This window comes from Telopea speciosissima, chromosome 1 (genome assembly GCF_018873765.1).
Source record: "Telopea speciosissima isolate NSW1024214 ecotype Mountain lineage chromosome 1, Tspe_v1, whole genome shotgun sequence".
Lineage (NCBI taxonomy): Eukaryota > Viridiplantae > Streptophyta > Magnoliopsida > Proteales > Proteaceae > Telopea > Telopea speciosissima.
In genome coordinates this window covers 32982494-33000642 of record NC_057916.1, presented here as the reverse complement: position 1 = coordinate 33000642, position 18149 = coordinate 32982494, and the positions used below count along the sequence as shown (strand labels likewise).

General features: G+C 37.4%; 1 protein-coding gene across 1 annotated transcript in view; it reads right to left on the bottom strand.

Annotated features, from left to right (window-relative positions):
* LOC122661222 (light-inducible protein CPRF2-like) overlaps positions 1 to 18149 on the bottom strand; it is a 29385-nt gene that overhangs the window by 868 nt on the left and 10368 nt on the right. The window contains exons 2-6 of the mRNA XM_043856564.1: positions 7540 to 7994; positions 4055 to 4151; positions 1626 to 1836; positions 1236 to 1311; positions 1022 to 1147 (exon numbers count right to left, since the gene is read on the bottom strand). Coding sequence (XP_043712499.1) covers positions 1022 to 1147; positions 1236 to 1311; positions 1626 to 1836; positions 4055 to 4151; positions 7540 to 7983 — 954 coding nt within the window. The 5' untranslated portion in view covers positions 7984 to 7994. The remainder of the gene's footprint in view (positions 1 to 1021; positions 1148 to 1235; positions 1312 to 1625; positions 1837 to 4054; positions 4152 to 7539; positions 7995 to 18149) is intronic.

Here is an 18149-nt window from a genome sequence, read left to right as displayed (position 1 = left end):
CTTTATATGAATATATTATACATTCTATGTAAGAATTTATTTCCAAAAGACACCTATGATTGTAAGCCTTTCAGTATTATGTACAATAATAAAACAGGAAGAGAGGGAGGAGGGGAAGGAGATTTGGAGACATTAAGTATCAGGATTGTTGAACCAAAATCTCCTATATCAAGCAGGAATGTAATAACAGATCTTCAACAATGTAGACTTATCAAAGAATTTTTTTTTATGGATTCTTCCACTTTCAGGAGTGACACGAGCAAAATTTACACACAATAAATATATAAAAGATTTTTACAAGAGGGAAGAAAACGTCCCCCCCTCCTCCACACACACACACACACGCACACACCAAAAAAAAAACAAGAAAGAGAACATTGTGTACACCCCAACTTATTGAGAATTTTGGGAGGGGCTTAGCTGAAGCTAAGATTTCCTACAATATTAGAGCTTCAAAAAATTAATATCTATGACATTTGACAAGCCACCGTTAAGCCTACTGAGGAAAAAGGACCCATAAAACAAGGTTATCCTCAAAGCAGTGAAAGCTCCCTCACTTTGGATCAGGAAAAATACTCCATCAGTCCAACACTTTTTGGCAACAAAAGAGAAAATCAAACATATTCTTGAACCAAGAATATAGAAAAACAACTAGGAAATATATAGCCAGGGGTTAATTTATAAGCTTCTGTTGGTTAAAGTTTGGGTTATCAACTCTTCTGTGCATCTGTGTGTGTGTGTGTGTGTGTAAATGTAGTTAACCTCTTTTCTGGAAATGAAATATAATACTTTTTTTCACTATCAACATTTTACAGTAAACCCACATATTTTTAGAAGACCACAATATGCTTAAGAAACCACTACACTCATAATGCTTAATAAAAATATTTGTTGCAAGATCAACCAAACAATAAAAGAACTCAAAAATAAAAAAATAAAAAAATCAATTATCCATGATGGAATAAGTATTGATAGTTGGTTAGAAACTTGGCCGACAGAAACAGAAGCAGTGATGGCTTACCTTTGCCCTCATTGTTTCAACATCTGCTTTAAGAATTCTGTTGTTTACTGCTGCTTGAGTGTACTTATGATTTATATCAGCAAGACGCTTCAATAATGAAGAGTTCTCAACTCTTAATTGTGAAACCTAGGGTGCCATACACAGCAAAGTCTTCAGAAACATATATGAAATCACTGGAGACGAAAAGTAGTTATACCAAGATATGGTGCCAAACCTGTGTTTCAAGCTCACTCAAATGTGCCTGTTTTCTCCTTCTCGAACGTCTAGCTGACTCTCTGTTTGACAGCATCCTGAGTAACAGGAGAAAGATCAGAGAAAGGAAGTAAACTACAAACAACAAACACCAAAAGAATGCAAAGATTCATCTATGTTACAAAATTGTTTAATGCGCTCCACACTTGAAACAAATATTGAATATGATGGATGTCAAGGCACTGAATGGTACACCTAAAAGATAAATGTAGATGCCTACAGCTGGATTGTATTGTTCCTTCAGGAAGCCATACAAATTCATACAATTGCCAGTACCAAGGACACAGCATCATGCACCAACCCCTAAGTCAAATGAAAAGATTAGCACAATAACAGAGAGAGCTAAAGTTACCTCCTTACACGTTTTGCATCAGCAGGATCCATATTCTCTGTAATTTCTGTTTCACCTTCAAGCTCATCATCATCTGACTGCTCTCTCGATGACCCACTAGTTGTTGGTTTAGCCTGAACTCCTGATTTTTTTGGCATAGCAGGCAATGCTGGAATCCCAACTGGACCCCTGACAACTTTATCTTGTCCCATAGACAAAACATATCCTGGTCCTGATAGATAAAAGCAACGGTAATATTCACTAATAGAAGGAAAAAAATTTGGGGTGGGTGGGAATGCAGGCCCGGTTTAAGGCTCAGTTTAAATTTTAGCCAGATTTTAGTATAGGTTTATGTTGGGCTTTAATTTTTTGGGGATTTATCGTTGTAATGGGCTGAAATATAAAGCCGAAAAGTAGGGTGTTAAGGGGGATGCACAAAAATTATTATTTTATTAGTGGGTCCCATGTTGGTGATGGTTGAATAAGAATTTACCTTATCCTAAGGTATTAGTCTTCAATTTAGTTTAGGAAATTTAGGATCCTTAGCTGTCTAATTAGGAAAGTCTTAGTTGAGTTAATCTAGGAAATCTATTCTGTTCATATAAATAATAATGTAATCAACCCCCTCTCCATGATTTGGAATTTGGAATTGAAGGATCGAATTGTTTGTTTGGAAACTTATGCGCTATCTCTTCTCTCTCCTCTCCCTTTTCTCTCTCAATTTGGTAAGAGATATTGATCTTCCCTCTTCTCCCTCCTCTCTCCCTTCCCCCACAATTCTGGTTTTCCTTCTTTCTCTCTCACCTTCCATGGTAGGAAGATTTCTCCCTTCTTTCTCCTTCTATTCCTATCTTTTCCCTTTTAGTTGATAGCCTCCCCTACTCGATCCATGGAGATATTAATTTCCCTGGAGAAACAGATTGGTCAAAATCCAATCCATTGTATTCTTTCGATAAATGCCCAAAAGAGTAATGAATATTATTTAGATTTCGATTTTGATTTCAAGACGAAAGAACTCCCCTCTCAATCATTTTTTCTAGTAAAAAATTTCTCTCTTCCCTTTCACCAGTCTCCCATCGGTAGCTAGTTACATGATCCTAAATCTTAGGTTGTTTCTCCTCTATTTTATCTCCATAATAACACCCAAAGAATCTCTTTTTTCTCTCTCTCTCTCTCTCTCTCTCTCTCTCCTCCATTCCACCTGACTAAATTCAGATACTTCCCTATTTATGACTGGTTTAAACTCTGGATATTAGTTGTTAAGATCTTTTAGTTACCATGCTAAATTCTGACCGTTAGACCTAGATTCAAATCTGCCATATCTAGCCGTTAGGTCAGAATCTCTCCCATTCCATTAGCCGCAGGCCAATCAGATCCGTCAGATCTGCATCAGGGGAGGTGAGTTAAAAAATGACATATGTAGAGATTGATGCTAAAATATGAAACAATGACATGGAAGGCTCTTAGCTTGAACTGAGTATACGTAACTAAGGATTAATCAGAACCAAAAGAGAAAGAAAATGACATGCACAATTATTTTCTAAGGTTAGTTTTTTTTTACTAATCACCATTTGTTTCATTGGAAATAAGATTGATTGAAACTATCTTGCAGAATGGCAGGCACTGACATACTTCCCTGCCCACTCTTTCCTAAATATTTTGCACAATATACCAGTGTTGATCCTTTTGATCCATTCAATTGAAAGTTCCATGGCCTCGTATTAAGATACAAAATACACAGAAACACAGTCAAAAACTGCAGATTTGCAGGCACACTAACAGAACATCACAGAATCAAAAAACATGTGCAAACAATTTTGGCCATGCATTACCTTGGGATCCTTGTAATAGTTAAAATCAGCTCACAAACTCTTACATGTGATGAGTAAATGGAAGCAAATTTGCTGCCAGCCTATCAACTATTAAGAAATTTACTCGTGTCTTTAATTTTTTCCAGGACAAAATATCACTATACAGTGCTCCAATCAGAGGTCCACCAGCACAACTTATTGAAAATCATAAGACAATGAAAAAAACCATTAAGAAATGTTGCTAATAGTTAAAGCATAATTTTCTGATCCACCAGTTTGTATATTGCCTCAATTAACCGCTTCCTATTTGATCATCAATGAAGCACATTGTGCATCCAAATAAGGGTAATAATCTCACCTCCACTATGGAGCATACTTAATGTAGCATCCAGAGGAAAACATTCAAGTTTAAGAACATGTTTAGGGGAAAAAGATAGTAATATTTCCATTAGTGCTAGTTCTTTCTTGCATTATATCTCTCCTGCACAACCTTTTTTATTTTTTTTGAAAACAGTTGCTTCTGGAAACCACTTATGAACAATAAAACATGTTGACACAAAAAGGTTAAAAAACAAATGAACATGAAGACACCCCACAAATGAGGTTGGAATGGAAAGTTAAAAGAATGACGTTACACACCTTTGGCAGAAGCTTGAGATCCCAACTGTGAAGTATTTGAAGTTTGTGATCTACAATCAGCCAACTGAGTAGAATCTTGAGGTTTTACAGAAGATGCCTGGCAAAAAATATATGAAATATTTTAAGCTTCCAAAAGGATATAGCATGACTGCAGCATAGAACAAGACTCCAACAGCTATCAAAATTAAAACAAGACGTCATCTAAATGCATGAGCATGCAAATAAATGAATTGTTGGTAAAGGACGGAGCAGGCTAAGGGAAATTGTTCAGTGTAGCAAAGTACAATAGCCGGATCACAAAAACTTATGGCATTAATCATGAAGATCAAAAGTTCAAAATGACAAATTACACATACACAGACAAGTCATGACAATAGGATGATGCAAAGTAATAGGGAGGAAGACAATGTAGTACTGAAAATCACTAACAGGAGTTACAAGTGGGTGACCAAAACTGAATTACATGATAGAATGTTACTCCAATCAACTTCTAGTTGTAAATTGAAACTAAATAATTTAACACCACAAGTAAAGGATTACTAGAATTACCAACTACCACCTGGTAGAAGGGTGCATTAAAATAACAATGGCATGATAAGCTCAATGTTGCTCATACAGGAGTCTCAAAAGCATTTAATTGATGACACTTTTCCATTTGATATACTGTTGAGATTTAAATGTAACATCTGAAAGAGGGCAACCCTGTTGATCATAAGATGTAGCCTAAGAAGGAGTGAATTGGAAATGCTAATAATTTAAGCGCTAATTTGGAGGATGCATGAAAATATGCGTAACTAAAAAGAAATGAGCAGAAAGAATAGCGGTTCGGCCTCAGCCTAACCTAGAGTTACACCACTCTAGGCTTTCCACTAGTAACTGGTTTTTCCAAGTGCCGATTAAACCGTCACATACTCCCATTTATCCGTAGGTGGGGAACCACCTGTTGTTCCTGGGCTCATGACAAAACCAGTTGTTTTCACGGGATGATGACCAAAAACCTAGTTGTTTTCAAGGCTAACGACCAAACCCAGTCGTTTTCACGGGCTGACGAACAAGAACCCAGTTGTTTTCTGGCTCACAACCAATCCTTCAAACTCACAAAGGAGTTTCTCTAAGTTTTTTGCAAACTCAGATTTTTGAGATTTGCAACTCAAGAATTCAAGCCTCTTATTAGATAGATATACAAATCAAAGCACTATTACATCCCTCTGTCTAGGGTGGATATTACAGATAAAGTGCAACTCCCTCAACCTGTAAGTCCTTTGCTATATGCTCAGTTAATGCATGCATAATGCTTCGAAAGGATTGGTAGAGAGGAGTAATGAAACCCTTATGTATAGCCAAATTCATAATGGTAAAAAAACCTAGGCATTTTTTATTTTTGGGCTTCGGTCGATCAACCGCCTAACGGATCCGGTTGACCGTGCTGACTAGCTGTTGGAGCCCAACGGCTAAATTGGTCGGCCAACCATCTGGGCATTCCAGTCGACTGCCTACAGTTCTCAACCAAACTGATGCTCTTGGGAATTTTCTTCTGAGACAACAATAGGTGTGCGGTTGACTGTATGGTAAGCCAGTCGTCCGGCTATCCAATGGGACATCCGTTTAATCGTCCATCTGAAAGAACTGTTTAGACTAGTCATGGCCAAGCATCGTCAGTCAGACGTCTCTTGCAGTCAGTCGATCACCCTCTCTGAAAAGTCACTATTTGTCTGTCAACTTATCTCCGAAGTGATTGGCTGACTTACTATGCCTTTCAAGGGTTTCTAGGCTAATGTGCTTGTTACATAGGATAACTAACAAATTTACAAGTAAAATCCTAATCCTATGAACTCTTGAAGCTAGTCTTGATCACTTCATTCCTCTGATGCATGTAGCTCCTTCCAAGTCATTGGCATTCGTCAATTCTTGAATAATCGTGGCTTGGCGAACGCTTGTATGATGTGATCCCAGCTCCAGCATTGCTCTTCAAACGATGTTTGCTTGATACATACAGTTCAAGTCTGACTTGATGCTTGATACTTCAATTATTGTTCTTCTTGAGCTTGTGGGAATATATAAGCCTTTCAATATTCACAAACGATTAGTACTCCCAAAACCATTATGACCATAAGGTCATCACCAAGGTGTCCAGCTTGTTAGACTCTCACCTAGGTGCTCATGTTTTATCATCATCAAAACACAATTACACAACGTAAAGAATTGGGCAAAATCCAATATGCCAACAAACCCAACTTTCTGTTCCTAGGCTTTAGAATTACTCCATATTTTTTAGGCTAGATGGTAACAAGGAACCTATGACAGATTCACCCAAAAAAATTTTAAAATTCACCCAAAAAAAAAAAAAAAGAACCTATGGCGGTCAATTTATTTGCTTAAAGAAAAATTGTTCGTTAATTCAACTTTTCGTGCTTTAAGCAATCCTTACCACAGACTCCATACGTTTCAGGAACAGATAAGAACAAAATAATTTACTCGAAACTACGACCTTGCGATATGAAAAATAAAGTCCCTCATTCTCAGTGCCATTCACCACTAACTAGGACTGCATACACTCCCGGGATAGACAGGAATAAAGAGCCCGCTTGATAACCTTACGAGAAATAGTTTTTGGTGTTTTTCCGTTCCGAGAAACGGGAAAATACCCAAAAACCGCTTGATAACGAAGTGTTTTTGGAAACATAAATCAAAATTTATGCTCCCTGGAAGTCTTTTGACAGGACATGTTCTGTCATTCTATGCTGAAAATTAAAAGCTGTGCCCGATAATTTCGACAAGTCTACAAGCCTTTTCATTTACAGCATACAGAGTACTTGGTTAAAAAAAAAAAAAAAAAAAAGGAAATAAAGAAAGGAGAACAGTTCTCCAGAACAGGTTTACCAAGCGGGCCAAAAACGGTTTCTCAGCACAGAAAATGAAAAAACTGTTCTGCTCTTTCTCAGCACATAACCAGAACAGAAACACCCGTAAGGTTATCAAGCGGGCACAAAGTAAACCAGCAAAAAGTAACATTAGTATCATCTTTCATGATCTACTGATATCATGTTTGTAATGTCCCTGGTGCCCAAGTCAAAAAATTCTAAACTAACTAGGCAGTTGTGTGTGTTTCCTAACTACAGAAAGCAGAGTCCCTTTAAGCGATAATCCATATATGAACAAGCCAAAAACAAAAGCAATCCATGCGGCAAATAAAAAAAAAAAATGGCGAATCAAGAAGTTATCTTGCTGATAAAGTCCACAGAAAAAATCAACAGGATCCGAACAAATGAGAAGGTAGTAGAGACACGGAGGTGGAAGTGTGGAACCAGCACTTACATTGCATCCGGAAACTCCGAACTTTATATCAACACAGATCATAAGCGCAATACAAAGAAACCCAATCGATGGAATAGGAAAAAATGATCCCATCGCAATTTGCAAACAATCACAGGAGGGGGTACCCAAGCCTAAATCAAAGAAACGTAAAAAGAAAGAAGATAAAATACCCGAGTCCAGGCAACGGCAGCACAGGCGAGCTTGAGACGGTTCTTGAGGAAATTCTGGTACTCCTCAGAATCAATGGGAACGTTGGGGGGTGGAGGATTAGAAACCGGAGGTGGAGGAGGGTCCCTGATCTCGACAACGTCGTCATCACGTTCACGTCCGCCATCGCCGGCTCTCTTCGAAGAAGACGAAGAGGGAGAAACAAAGGAGGATGAAAGTACAGCAGGCGGAGAAGGGGTATCAACGGCAGCGGATGACGATGCCGGAGACGGCGAATTCTCCGATGCTGACGCTTCTTGAAGAAATCTCTGGAAAGCCCATTCCGACGAGCTACGATCCATCATATTGCGTTCTTCATCGGTTCGCATGGAGGAGTGAGATAGCGACCGTGGCGGCGCTGGCCAAAACTGACCGGAAAGCTCTTCCACTGAGAACACCCTATCCATTCCCTCTCTTCTCCTTCGTTCTCTTCAATCAAACAAACAAACAAACAAACACAAACACTCACGCAATCACACAATCACACGCTTCGATAATCTCTTTTTCCACTCCGTAATCTCTGATTTCTATTCTCACATTTGTTTCCACTGGAGATTTTAGAATAGAGATTGAGAAGATTAGATTACATAGATAGATAAATATATATAGGAAGTTAGAGGAAGATACGACTTTTTCAAAATCTCATTGGGTTTTAATATCGGAAAGGGAACTGCGCTGCTTGGCCTGCTTGATGCTTTCACCTGTGGATGGGATGCGATGGGCCGCTGTTAATTTCTCCTTTACTTTTTAATGCAATTGGGCCTTTGGAGTCTTTTAACCTTGGACGGACAATCTTTCCTTTTTGGTTTTTATTTTCTTTCTTCACTATCTAATTATTCCCTATTTTGAAACCGGATAAGCCAAGTGGGGATGAGTGAGAGTTGATGGTTGGACCAGTGTAGAATAAGAAAAGTGGTGAAATTCATGGTTTTAGTTCAAAAAATCGGATCGGATAAAATCAATAGCTATATTTTTCGGTAAAGAATAAAGATACCAATACTGATACCTATTAATGGTATTGAATCGGATCGACCAATTTTGCCTTCGAAGATTTTGATAACTTTGTTTAACTATTTAATTCCCCCAACACAAAATTCGATATTGGTTGGGGTATCAATATCGGTTTTGTTTGATACGGTCGATCTGATACTGGGTGAATTGATGCATTTGTAGGGACTAGTGTAGTTTTGAAATTTTTATGACGGGTTAAAAACTCATAGAGCAATTATGTAAATATTCATCCCAAGTTTCTTTTCTATCTTTAGAAAATTATTGTGGATCTCATTTTTCTTAAATCTGTTTGGAGAATGTTTTTTGTTTTTTATCACCCACAAGAAGAAACCACCCATATGGGTATTATTACTCTTCCCTTATTTGTTGGAGGTTCGAAATACCCTTCACAATTTCCTAACACCATTCAAGCGCAACAATTAATTGCTTTCTTTTGTCCCACCTGAATATTTATGGTATGTTTTTCTCTCATGTGACATCTTTAAGAGGATTTGGGCTTCTGGTCCTTAGGACTGACAATTGTATTAATTTTTACCTTTTGTGTTATGGTTACCTTTTTTAGAATAATTGGTGATCCACTTTTATCTCTTTCCAAAAAAAAAATGCATCAACGTTCCAAGGTCCTCTAATGTTGTGGCGGATTCCATGGCTAGATCGGCCTTGTTAATTGCGTCCCCGATCATTTGGCCTAGCACCACCCAGTGGCTCATCCAGCTTGGTTTAGCTGATGCCATTGCTTGTATGGATGCGGTTCTTCAATAAAATTTCTTTCTATCAAAAGAAAAAATGCATCAATGGTATTTTTGGTATTACTTCCTACTACATTTAGATTATCATGAATAGATGCATCTTCCAAAAGAAGAAACCAAATCCAACTAAAATCACTCATTTTTATTTTTTTAGGCAATTAGTTGGGATTTTTACTATTTCATTTAGACTATCATGAATAGAGATGCATCTTCCAAAAGGATAAAGCTAATATCACTCAGCTTATATTTCTTTAGGCAATTGGTTGGGACTTTTATGTCAAATCCGTTTCTTATGATCCAATGTTAGAGGTATCTGTATCGGAGGCCGTATTGATCTCTGAGGATACCGTTACATCTATATTGGTCTGGTATCAAAATTTATCGGTCCAATATTGAAAAAAAATTCAAAAAAAAAAAAAAAATACAACCATTTGGTCGATACCATCGATTCGAATTAGTTTCAGTCTCTAGTAATACCAACACATATCAACCGATACAAATTGGTACGATATTGATACTTCAATCCATGCTCTGATTACTTACCAACTAGTTCACTGCATTTAACCGGAGATGAATTTCCTTATCTAGTAAGCACTTCCTCATCATTTTTTATGGAAGCTTCAATAATACATCGATGGAATCCGGATAGCCATATTTTTGAAAAAAAGGGTTGTATTATTTGTGCTTACTCCCAGCCCACATTTAAGCACTCCACATTTTCGGGATCACCCAAAGAAGTTGAAACCCACTCAATCCGACGGAAACTCTGAGAGAAAAGTGGACAGAAGTATGGACGGGTGTAGAGGCAATGATTAAGCTTTGAATAGGGATGATGGGGTCTACTGGTGTACACACTGGATTTTGTCACCTTAGAGGGCTCTCCAGACAATGATAAATCAAGCCCGCATTGCTCTCAGAGGTTATATGACAAAAAATGATCATTTTGCATGTGGGGTTAATTGAATGCCCAAACCTCGTCAAAATTGTCCGAAACTTCTAGGATATGTTAAAATCTAGCCTTTGGTGCGAAAATGATATTATTTTGCCATTATTTTATCAAAATAATTGTTTTGTAGGCCACTTTGCTTTGGCGCAATTTTAAGTAAGTCTTTGAAAGATTAGTGGTCATAAGAAAAGTGAACTTATTTGCCCTAGGATAAGCTGGTGGAGCTTAAAAGAAGATAGTTTGAAAGCATTTATTAATAAAATGGGACTTTGAAGGAGACACTAATACGATGTGAAATGAGATGACTAGTTGTATTAAGAAAGTTGTTAGATATCCTAAGCGAATCGAATGGAAAACATCATTCCTCTAGAGAGACTTTGTTGTGGGATGATGAGGTTCAAACAATCATTAAAAATAAGAAAGCTAGTTTTAAGACATAGCAAAGAACTAAGAATGTAGAGGATCTACAAAGGTATAAATTTGCTAGAAATAAAGCTAAGAAGATTGTGGGAAAAACTATCCATAAAATAACCAAAGTGAGGGAAAAGAAGAGTAGAAATCTCGACCATGTTGGATGCATTAAAAGTGAAGATAGTAAAGTAATAATAAAAGACGAGGACATTAAGAAAATATGGAAATGTTATTTTTGCAACTTACTAAATGAAGACACTTCAAGTAATAGTGTTATGGAAGACTACATTATCCGTCAAGATACCAAATGTCATAAATTTATACAAAAAAATTAGGATATTTGAAGTAAAAGAAGTTTTAAGAGGGATGAAAGTAAGCCAGGCACAAGGCCCAAATGAGGTCCCAGTAGAAATGTGGAAGAACTTAGAATTCTGTGGTTTATTTTGGTTAACCAAGATGTTTAATAAGATTATGAGCACAAGGAAAATGTCAGATGAATGGAGGAGAATCATCATGGTTTTGATTTACAAAAATAAAGGTGATATTCAAAGCTACAATTACTATAAAGGCATAAAACTAATATGTCATAATTATTAAATTATAATAGAGGGTTATTGAAAGCCACCTGAGACAAGAAACTAATATTATGGAGAACCAATTTGATATGCCAGAAAGATCCACGACATAAGCTATTTATTTACTTAGGAGACTCATGGAAAGATTTAAAAATTGTAAAAATGATCTCCATAATGGTATTTATCGACCTATAAAATGCTTATGGTATAATTCCCAGAGAGTTAATCTGGCAAGTACTAGAGAAGAGAAGTGTTTCAAGTGAATATGTAAACATAATTAAAGATATGTATGACGGTGTTGTAACAAGTGTGAGAACTGTGGGGTGTCAAGTTAGAGAATTCCCAATTACAATTGGGTTACATCAAGGATCAACTTTAAGCCCGCATTTGTTTGCACTTATCATGGATGATTTAATCAGAAACATTCATGATGAGGTTTCTTAGTGTTTGTTTTTTACTGATGATCGATATTGTTTTGGTAGATGAAACAAAAACAAAGATTAACGCCAAATTAGAGTTATAAAGATCAACCTTGGAATCAAAATGTTTAAAAATAAAGTAGAACTAAGACAGAGTTTATGATGTGCAACTTTGGTTACACTAAGACGGATAATGAGGTGGTGAAAATTGATCAAGGAGATTCCGCAAAGTGATTATTTTAGGTATTTGGGTTTAATCATAAATAAAGAAGGTTATATAAAGGATGATGTTTCACAAAGAATTAAAATAGGATGGATGAAGTGGAGAGGTGCGTTTGGAGTGTTGTATTTGTAATTTAAAGGGAAATTTTATAGGATAGCCATGCGATCCACTATGATGTATGGTGCGAAATGTTGGACAGTTAAGAAACATCATATGATAAACCCAATGTAGTGGAGATGAAGATGTTGAGATGGATGAGCGGCAAAACTAAGAAGGATAAAATAAGAAATGATCATATTAGAAATAGTCTGGGAGTAGCTCTGATATATGATACGTTGTGAGAAAATTGTTTGAAGTGGTATGACCATGTTCAACGGAGGCCTTTGGATGCCCCACTACGAATGAATGATTTGATTCAGATTGAAGGAACTAAAGAGCCAATGGCAGACCTAAAATGACCTTAAGAGAATTGATGAGGAAAGACATGCATGGCTTAGGCCTTTTATCAAGTATGAGCTTGAATAGAGTTGGTTGGAGGCAAGCATCCATGTAGCCAACCCCATTTAGTTGGGTGCATGGTTCGTAATCTCAGATCGGATCGGTATTGGCTGTGACTGATCCTGAGATATGACCGATCCTGTCTAGGTATTGTGAATCGCTATTTGGTTCGGATAACCGTTTTAGATCGGGCGATCCGATCCGATACACGCATAACTCAAAACCTTTTTTTTTCTTTGTTCTTTGAGCCTTTAAATTTTGATTCACAGATTTGGTTGCCTAAAATCCAGGAGAAAAAAGGGGGATCTTACCGTTTTGATTGAGGAATTGATTAAGGGAATATTTTATTCCAAAAACATTTATTTTCTTTAGGTGGTTAGGGTTTTAAAATCCAGATTTTTCAATTTTTCTTTTTCCTAAGCTTTTCACGTTATAAATTAGATTATTGGGATCCTTAAATCCGCGAGATAAAAGGAATGGTTCTTATCATGTTTTTCACTAGGAATTAAACGTGGATTTTTTTTAGCTAATGGCGGTAGTGGATGAGGTTGAGGAGGCAGACAAGATAAGCTCAACATAACAGTAGGGATTAGATAAGTTCAAATTAGGGATTAGGGGATTACCATTATTTTCATATATATTTTTTTATTTTTTTAATAATTAATATTTTTTTGACCGATACTGGCCGATTCTAGGACCTTTCCAACAAAATCGAGATTTTTGCAAATTTTGAATGATTCAAACCGATTTTGACCGATCTGGATCTGTTTCGGCCTTGACCAATCCCGAGACCGATACCAGGATTAAGAACCTTGGTTGGGAGAAGGCTGAGTTGTTGTTGCATTCATATTTAATAGTTGGAATATAAAGTTTCAGAAAAAAAGCACTTAAAATTATTATTGTCACAAGGATCAAGGTTTGTTATTTTTCCAAACGTTACAATGCATGTATTCTGTTGGATCAGGGTCTGTTATTTTTTTAAACGTCACAATGCATGCATTCATCTCGACCATTGGATAGAGAAGACATGATCTAGATTAACTAGTGTCAAATTCCAGAGTCTGATAATCAAATACTTCCCATTATATTGGCATGCACCCCATGTACATCAATAAATATGCACCAGTACTCTAGACAATATTGTGCACTCTCCCAATTCTAACTGGGAATAAATGGTTTAGATTAAAATTTAAAAAAGAGTAACAATGAATGATTTAGGTTTTTCTTGTTTTGGAAACGTCACATTCCTTTGTTACATGATAACTACTATTTTTAATGTTTTTTTGGTTGAAAAATTAGATAATTAAAGATACAAAGGGTAATGAATTAACATATGAATCCCTTGCGCACCCCACATGGATGATACCATTTTTCAATCCCTCGTTAATGCAACATGCGGTTTCTTCTTACACTGTCCTTTTAGGAAACCCTCTCCCGATACAATATTAAACAAATCATAAGAAGCTTTAAGATACCAAACATCAATGGAGAGGGTCTTCAAGTTCAACTATACCTTTTAGTCTTACCTTGATACACGAAACATCATTGATGATACCGCATTTAATCGGATATAAGCATGGAAACTTGGCATCAGCTTGGACCAGGCATGTTTTTCTAGATCTAGATCTTTTATGGCACGGGCTGCCCATTCTATCATATTATACAAACACAAGGCGACGTGCATTGATTGTCTTACCCTTGTCTGAATGCCTTACTCAAATGAAAGTAAAGCGATCATTACACACAATTGACAGGCCGGACACGACAACGCACTGTTGAAGAACTGCGTACTGTTTTTCCCAAAAGGTCTATGTCAACTCACGGGACTTCTTCTACCCCGAAGAAAAAGATAATAAACCAAAAAACTCAGGAGACCTTAATTACGTAAAGTTTGAAATTTGACGGTGGGGGAGAAATTGGTGGTGTGATTGTCTCTATTTGCCCGTTTGAGATTGACACCATAGATTTCAGGGAAATTATGTCTCTTTGTCAAAATGGGCCCATTTTAAGAGAAACAGCTTGTCGTATTTGCCTGAGGTTGGCGTGCCGTCATATGCCGTCTGATTAACCATGCATGACGCAAACCTTTGATATTTCCATAATTTTACGGCTTCGTTACTCTCCACTCCTCCGTCTGACGACCATCAGCGGACGGAGAACAGTGCAGACGTAGCTTGTCAATAGATTCGGTTCTGGGTATTTGGTTTGGTTTTAGACTTTTAGTTCGATGTAATGCTAGTGTTAATCAAAATCGAATCAAATACATTCTCGGTTCTGAATTTTTATATTCGAATCGAACCTGTTTGGTTCGGTTTCGATCCATATTTGGTCTTATTCAGTTCCTATGCTTCATAACCAAATTTGGACTGACTTTATTTGGTTCGATTTGATTCAATTTATTCGGTTCAATTTTGATTATGATTCCAATTTAACACCGTTACAGACGAGTGTAGAATCGGGGGTAAGTGTTGGTCCGCACTAGTTAAAGCCTAACACCAGATAGACCAGTTCTAAATGGCCTCATATTGGGCCTAGCTTGATTACTAATCAATCAATGATAATGGTGTTTGGTTGTAGTGCAACCGGCGTTCGATCTAGGGTTGTCAATCGATCTGTCTGGGTCAGTTTTGATCGGGCCTAATCAGTCCTCCTTACTTTAGGATCTCATACCGTGATCGGCCCATTTAAGTAATCAGTCTTCATAGGCAAGGCATGGTCCTATTTAAACGGTCGGTCAGGTACTGATCTATAATCGATCTTGTACTAAAAGGGCTCATACTACATAAGTTACAATCGGGCTATACAAGTTTGGTCCATTGAGCTTCTAATGAGATTCAATTTTTTGGGATGAAACAAGAACTTACTTGAGAGAATGTTTCTCATTGGGCTAATGGCTAAATAAGTAAATCTGAAATTTATTTTGAGCCATACGGAGCCTTAATCTCAATGGACATACATAGGATTGCATTTCGAACAATATTGACATTGATTATATGCTCTGTTTATTTTGTCCCATCAACTTCATAATGCAATAATATTTAATTATCAATTCTATGTTTTTATTCAACCCATTGTCCTTTTATACATAAGTTACGTAATGTAAGATATAAATCAAAGAGATTTTGAAAAGGGTATATTTGGGATAAAATAAGAAAATTTTGAGGTATATCAAGCTCGGTCACGTGCCCGTCAATCCATCTCCTTGCACCGTGAACGACATGTTTAATTAACATCCCAGGTCTTAGCTCAACACGTTTAGCTAACGTGTCAGACTGGTTTCGGGCTTTCACCGGTTGGGAATCAGGACAGGTCGATCCTATTAGTTTTGACTATTCTAGATGGTAAATAAGGCACTCCTTAGCCAATTTCACCAAAACAATAAATTTTTGTAAAAAAAAAAAATTCTTTGGTTGATGCATGTAGACTAACCACTTCTTGGCAAAAGTCCAAAAATCCTGAAGAAATCAATTGGAGGAAAAATAATTTCAATCAGGATAAAATGGACTTCTCTGTGGGCTTTAAATCACCCCCACAGCCCAACATATTCTAGGACCAGTAAATCCCTAACTATCTTGGCTGCAGTTTTAATGGAAATTAGGTTACAACAAATATTGTCACCTATACTGTGACATTGAGGGACCCTATATAAATATTTTAATTTGGAATGATACCATTTCAGTTTGGTCTTCATGGCATCTTTGTGCAAACAATTTTCACCCAAATTGAGTTGTGTCTATCTAGTTATAATCAGAATGAATGAGTAAATGATCGAAATAAGTGTTCCTCTTAAGCTAAGCTAGTAGAAGAGTGTTTCGTTGAACTTGGTGATTGCTGCATCAGATGTACTCATGTATACTTCCAAGATGTATGCAGGTTGAGACGTGCCACTTGATATTTTCCTAAACACTGTATTTATCCCCTTTAGTGTCATCGGTTAAATACAAAATAGACTCCAAGATTTATCATTCTGTTGATTTTGTGCAGGTAGTATCCTTAGTTACTATGCCCCTCCGAGTATGTCAGAGTTATACTCAAACCCAAAATATAAATAATTATCAGCAACCACGATATAAAACTCAGAAGGATGGCACTTTGAGGACAAAAATATAGTGCTACTAGAGCACACACTCATACTCACGAAATTGAAAAAAAAGAGAACGAGGAGAACAACACAAACGAGGAGAACAACACAAACTGAGTGAATTAGGATGCTCGCCACCCCCCCCCCCCTCTTTTTTTGTCTTCTTATTAACAAAGAAACCCTTGACCCTACCCGGGTTTACTTCAGGACCAAAGGAACACCCCCTTAGAGAGCCACCCTCTCTATTTACAAATGGAATACACCTTTTCAGACACACCTGTCTTACAGGATGTTTCTATTTTTTTTTTTTTTTTTTGGCAGATTTCAATTTGATGCCACTTCTACCAAAATAATTTTATGCCACCATGATTTTAGGATTAACTCTCAATAGAAGATTCCAAATCCTTGATCATGACCACACCTCTTACTATAGGTGTCTTTTAGTATAGGGACAACCTTACGTATGGACATGTCTCCATACCCTTCCAAATATGTAGAGATGCCTCTCCACATACGCAAGGGTATAATTCATACATCTTTATATTTATGAGGGTGTGATTCATATCTCTTGCCCGTTCACTTAGGGATGTGATGAGTCATATCTCTTGCTCGTACACTAAGAGATGTCTCTATACATAAACACCCCTCTTCTTCATTATAAATACTAAGTCACGTAAAAGAAAAATACTGGCATACCCATGCCTCGCCTCACTACACCACGAAACAACATGGCATGGTGACCGAAACCAAGCAAAACAAAAGCATGTATTTTGGACATTTGATATAAAGGAAAAGGCTAGGCAATTCGTTGGTAATACTGCAAGCTAGTGCCTGATGTCTCTATCTCTCTTCTCACCCTTTGGAAATGACTCCTTTGGCTCTCCTGTACATGGTTTGAGGTCTCGGATCGGCCAAGATCGATCACGATACCGATCCGATCCAGTTGTACGAATAGGGGTAAAAATGTAAAAAAAAAATCAGATTTTTTAATGAAAACAACAGGGGCAAGAGTGTCATAAACACCCCTCTTCTTCATTATAAATACTAGGCCGCGCAAAAGAAAAATACTCACATACCCATTCCTCGCCTCACTACACCACGAAACAACATGGCATGGTGACCGAAACCAAGCAAAACAAAAACATGTATTTTGGACATTTGATATAAAGGAAAAGGTTGGGCAATCCGTTGGTATATTGCAAGCTAGTGCCCGATGTCTCTATCTCTCTTCTCACCCTTTTGAAATGACCCATCTAGCTCTCCTGTATATGGGTTGAGGTATCGGATCGGATCGGATTGGCCGAGACCGATCCCGATATCGATCCGATCCAGTTGTACGGACAGGAGTAAAAATGTAAAAAAAAAAATCAGATTTTTTTATTAAAAAAACAGGGGCAAGAGTGTCATATTTGCCCGAGTTTGGGCGATCCCGATCCGTATCAGCCGATCCGATCCCGATCCAGCCGATACCGAGATTACGAACCATGCTCTTGTATGATGCCCCATCACGTGCCTCGTTGGTGCCACCCGCTAGCTTAAGATCACACAATATAAGCTGCTCTACAACGACTAAGATCGGTGATGATCATTTGGGCATGAATCTGCTTTAATTGGTGTATGCCCATCTCCCCTCGCTGCAAGAGCGAGAGGAATCTCAGTC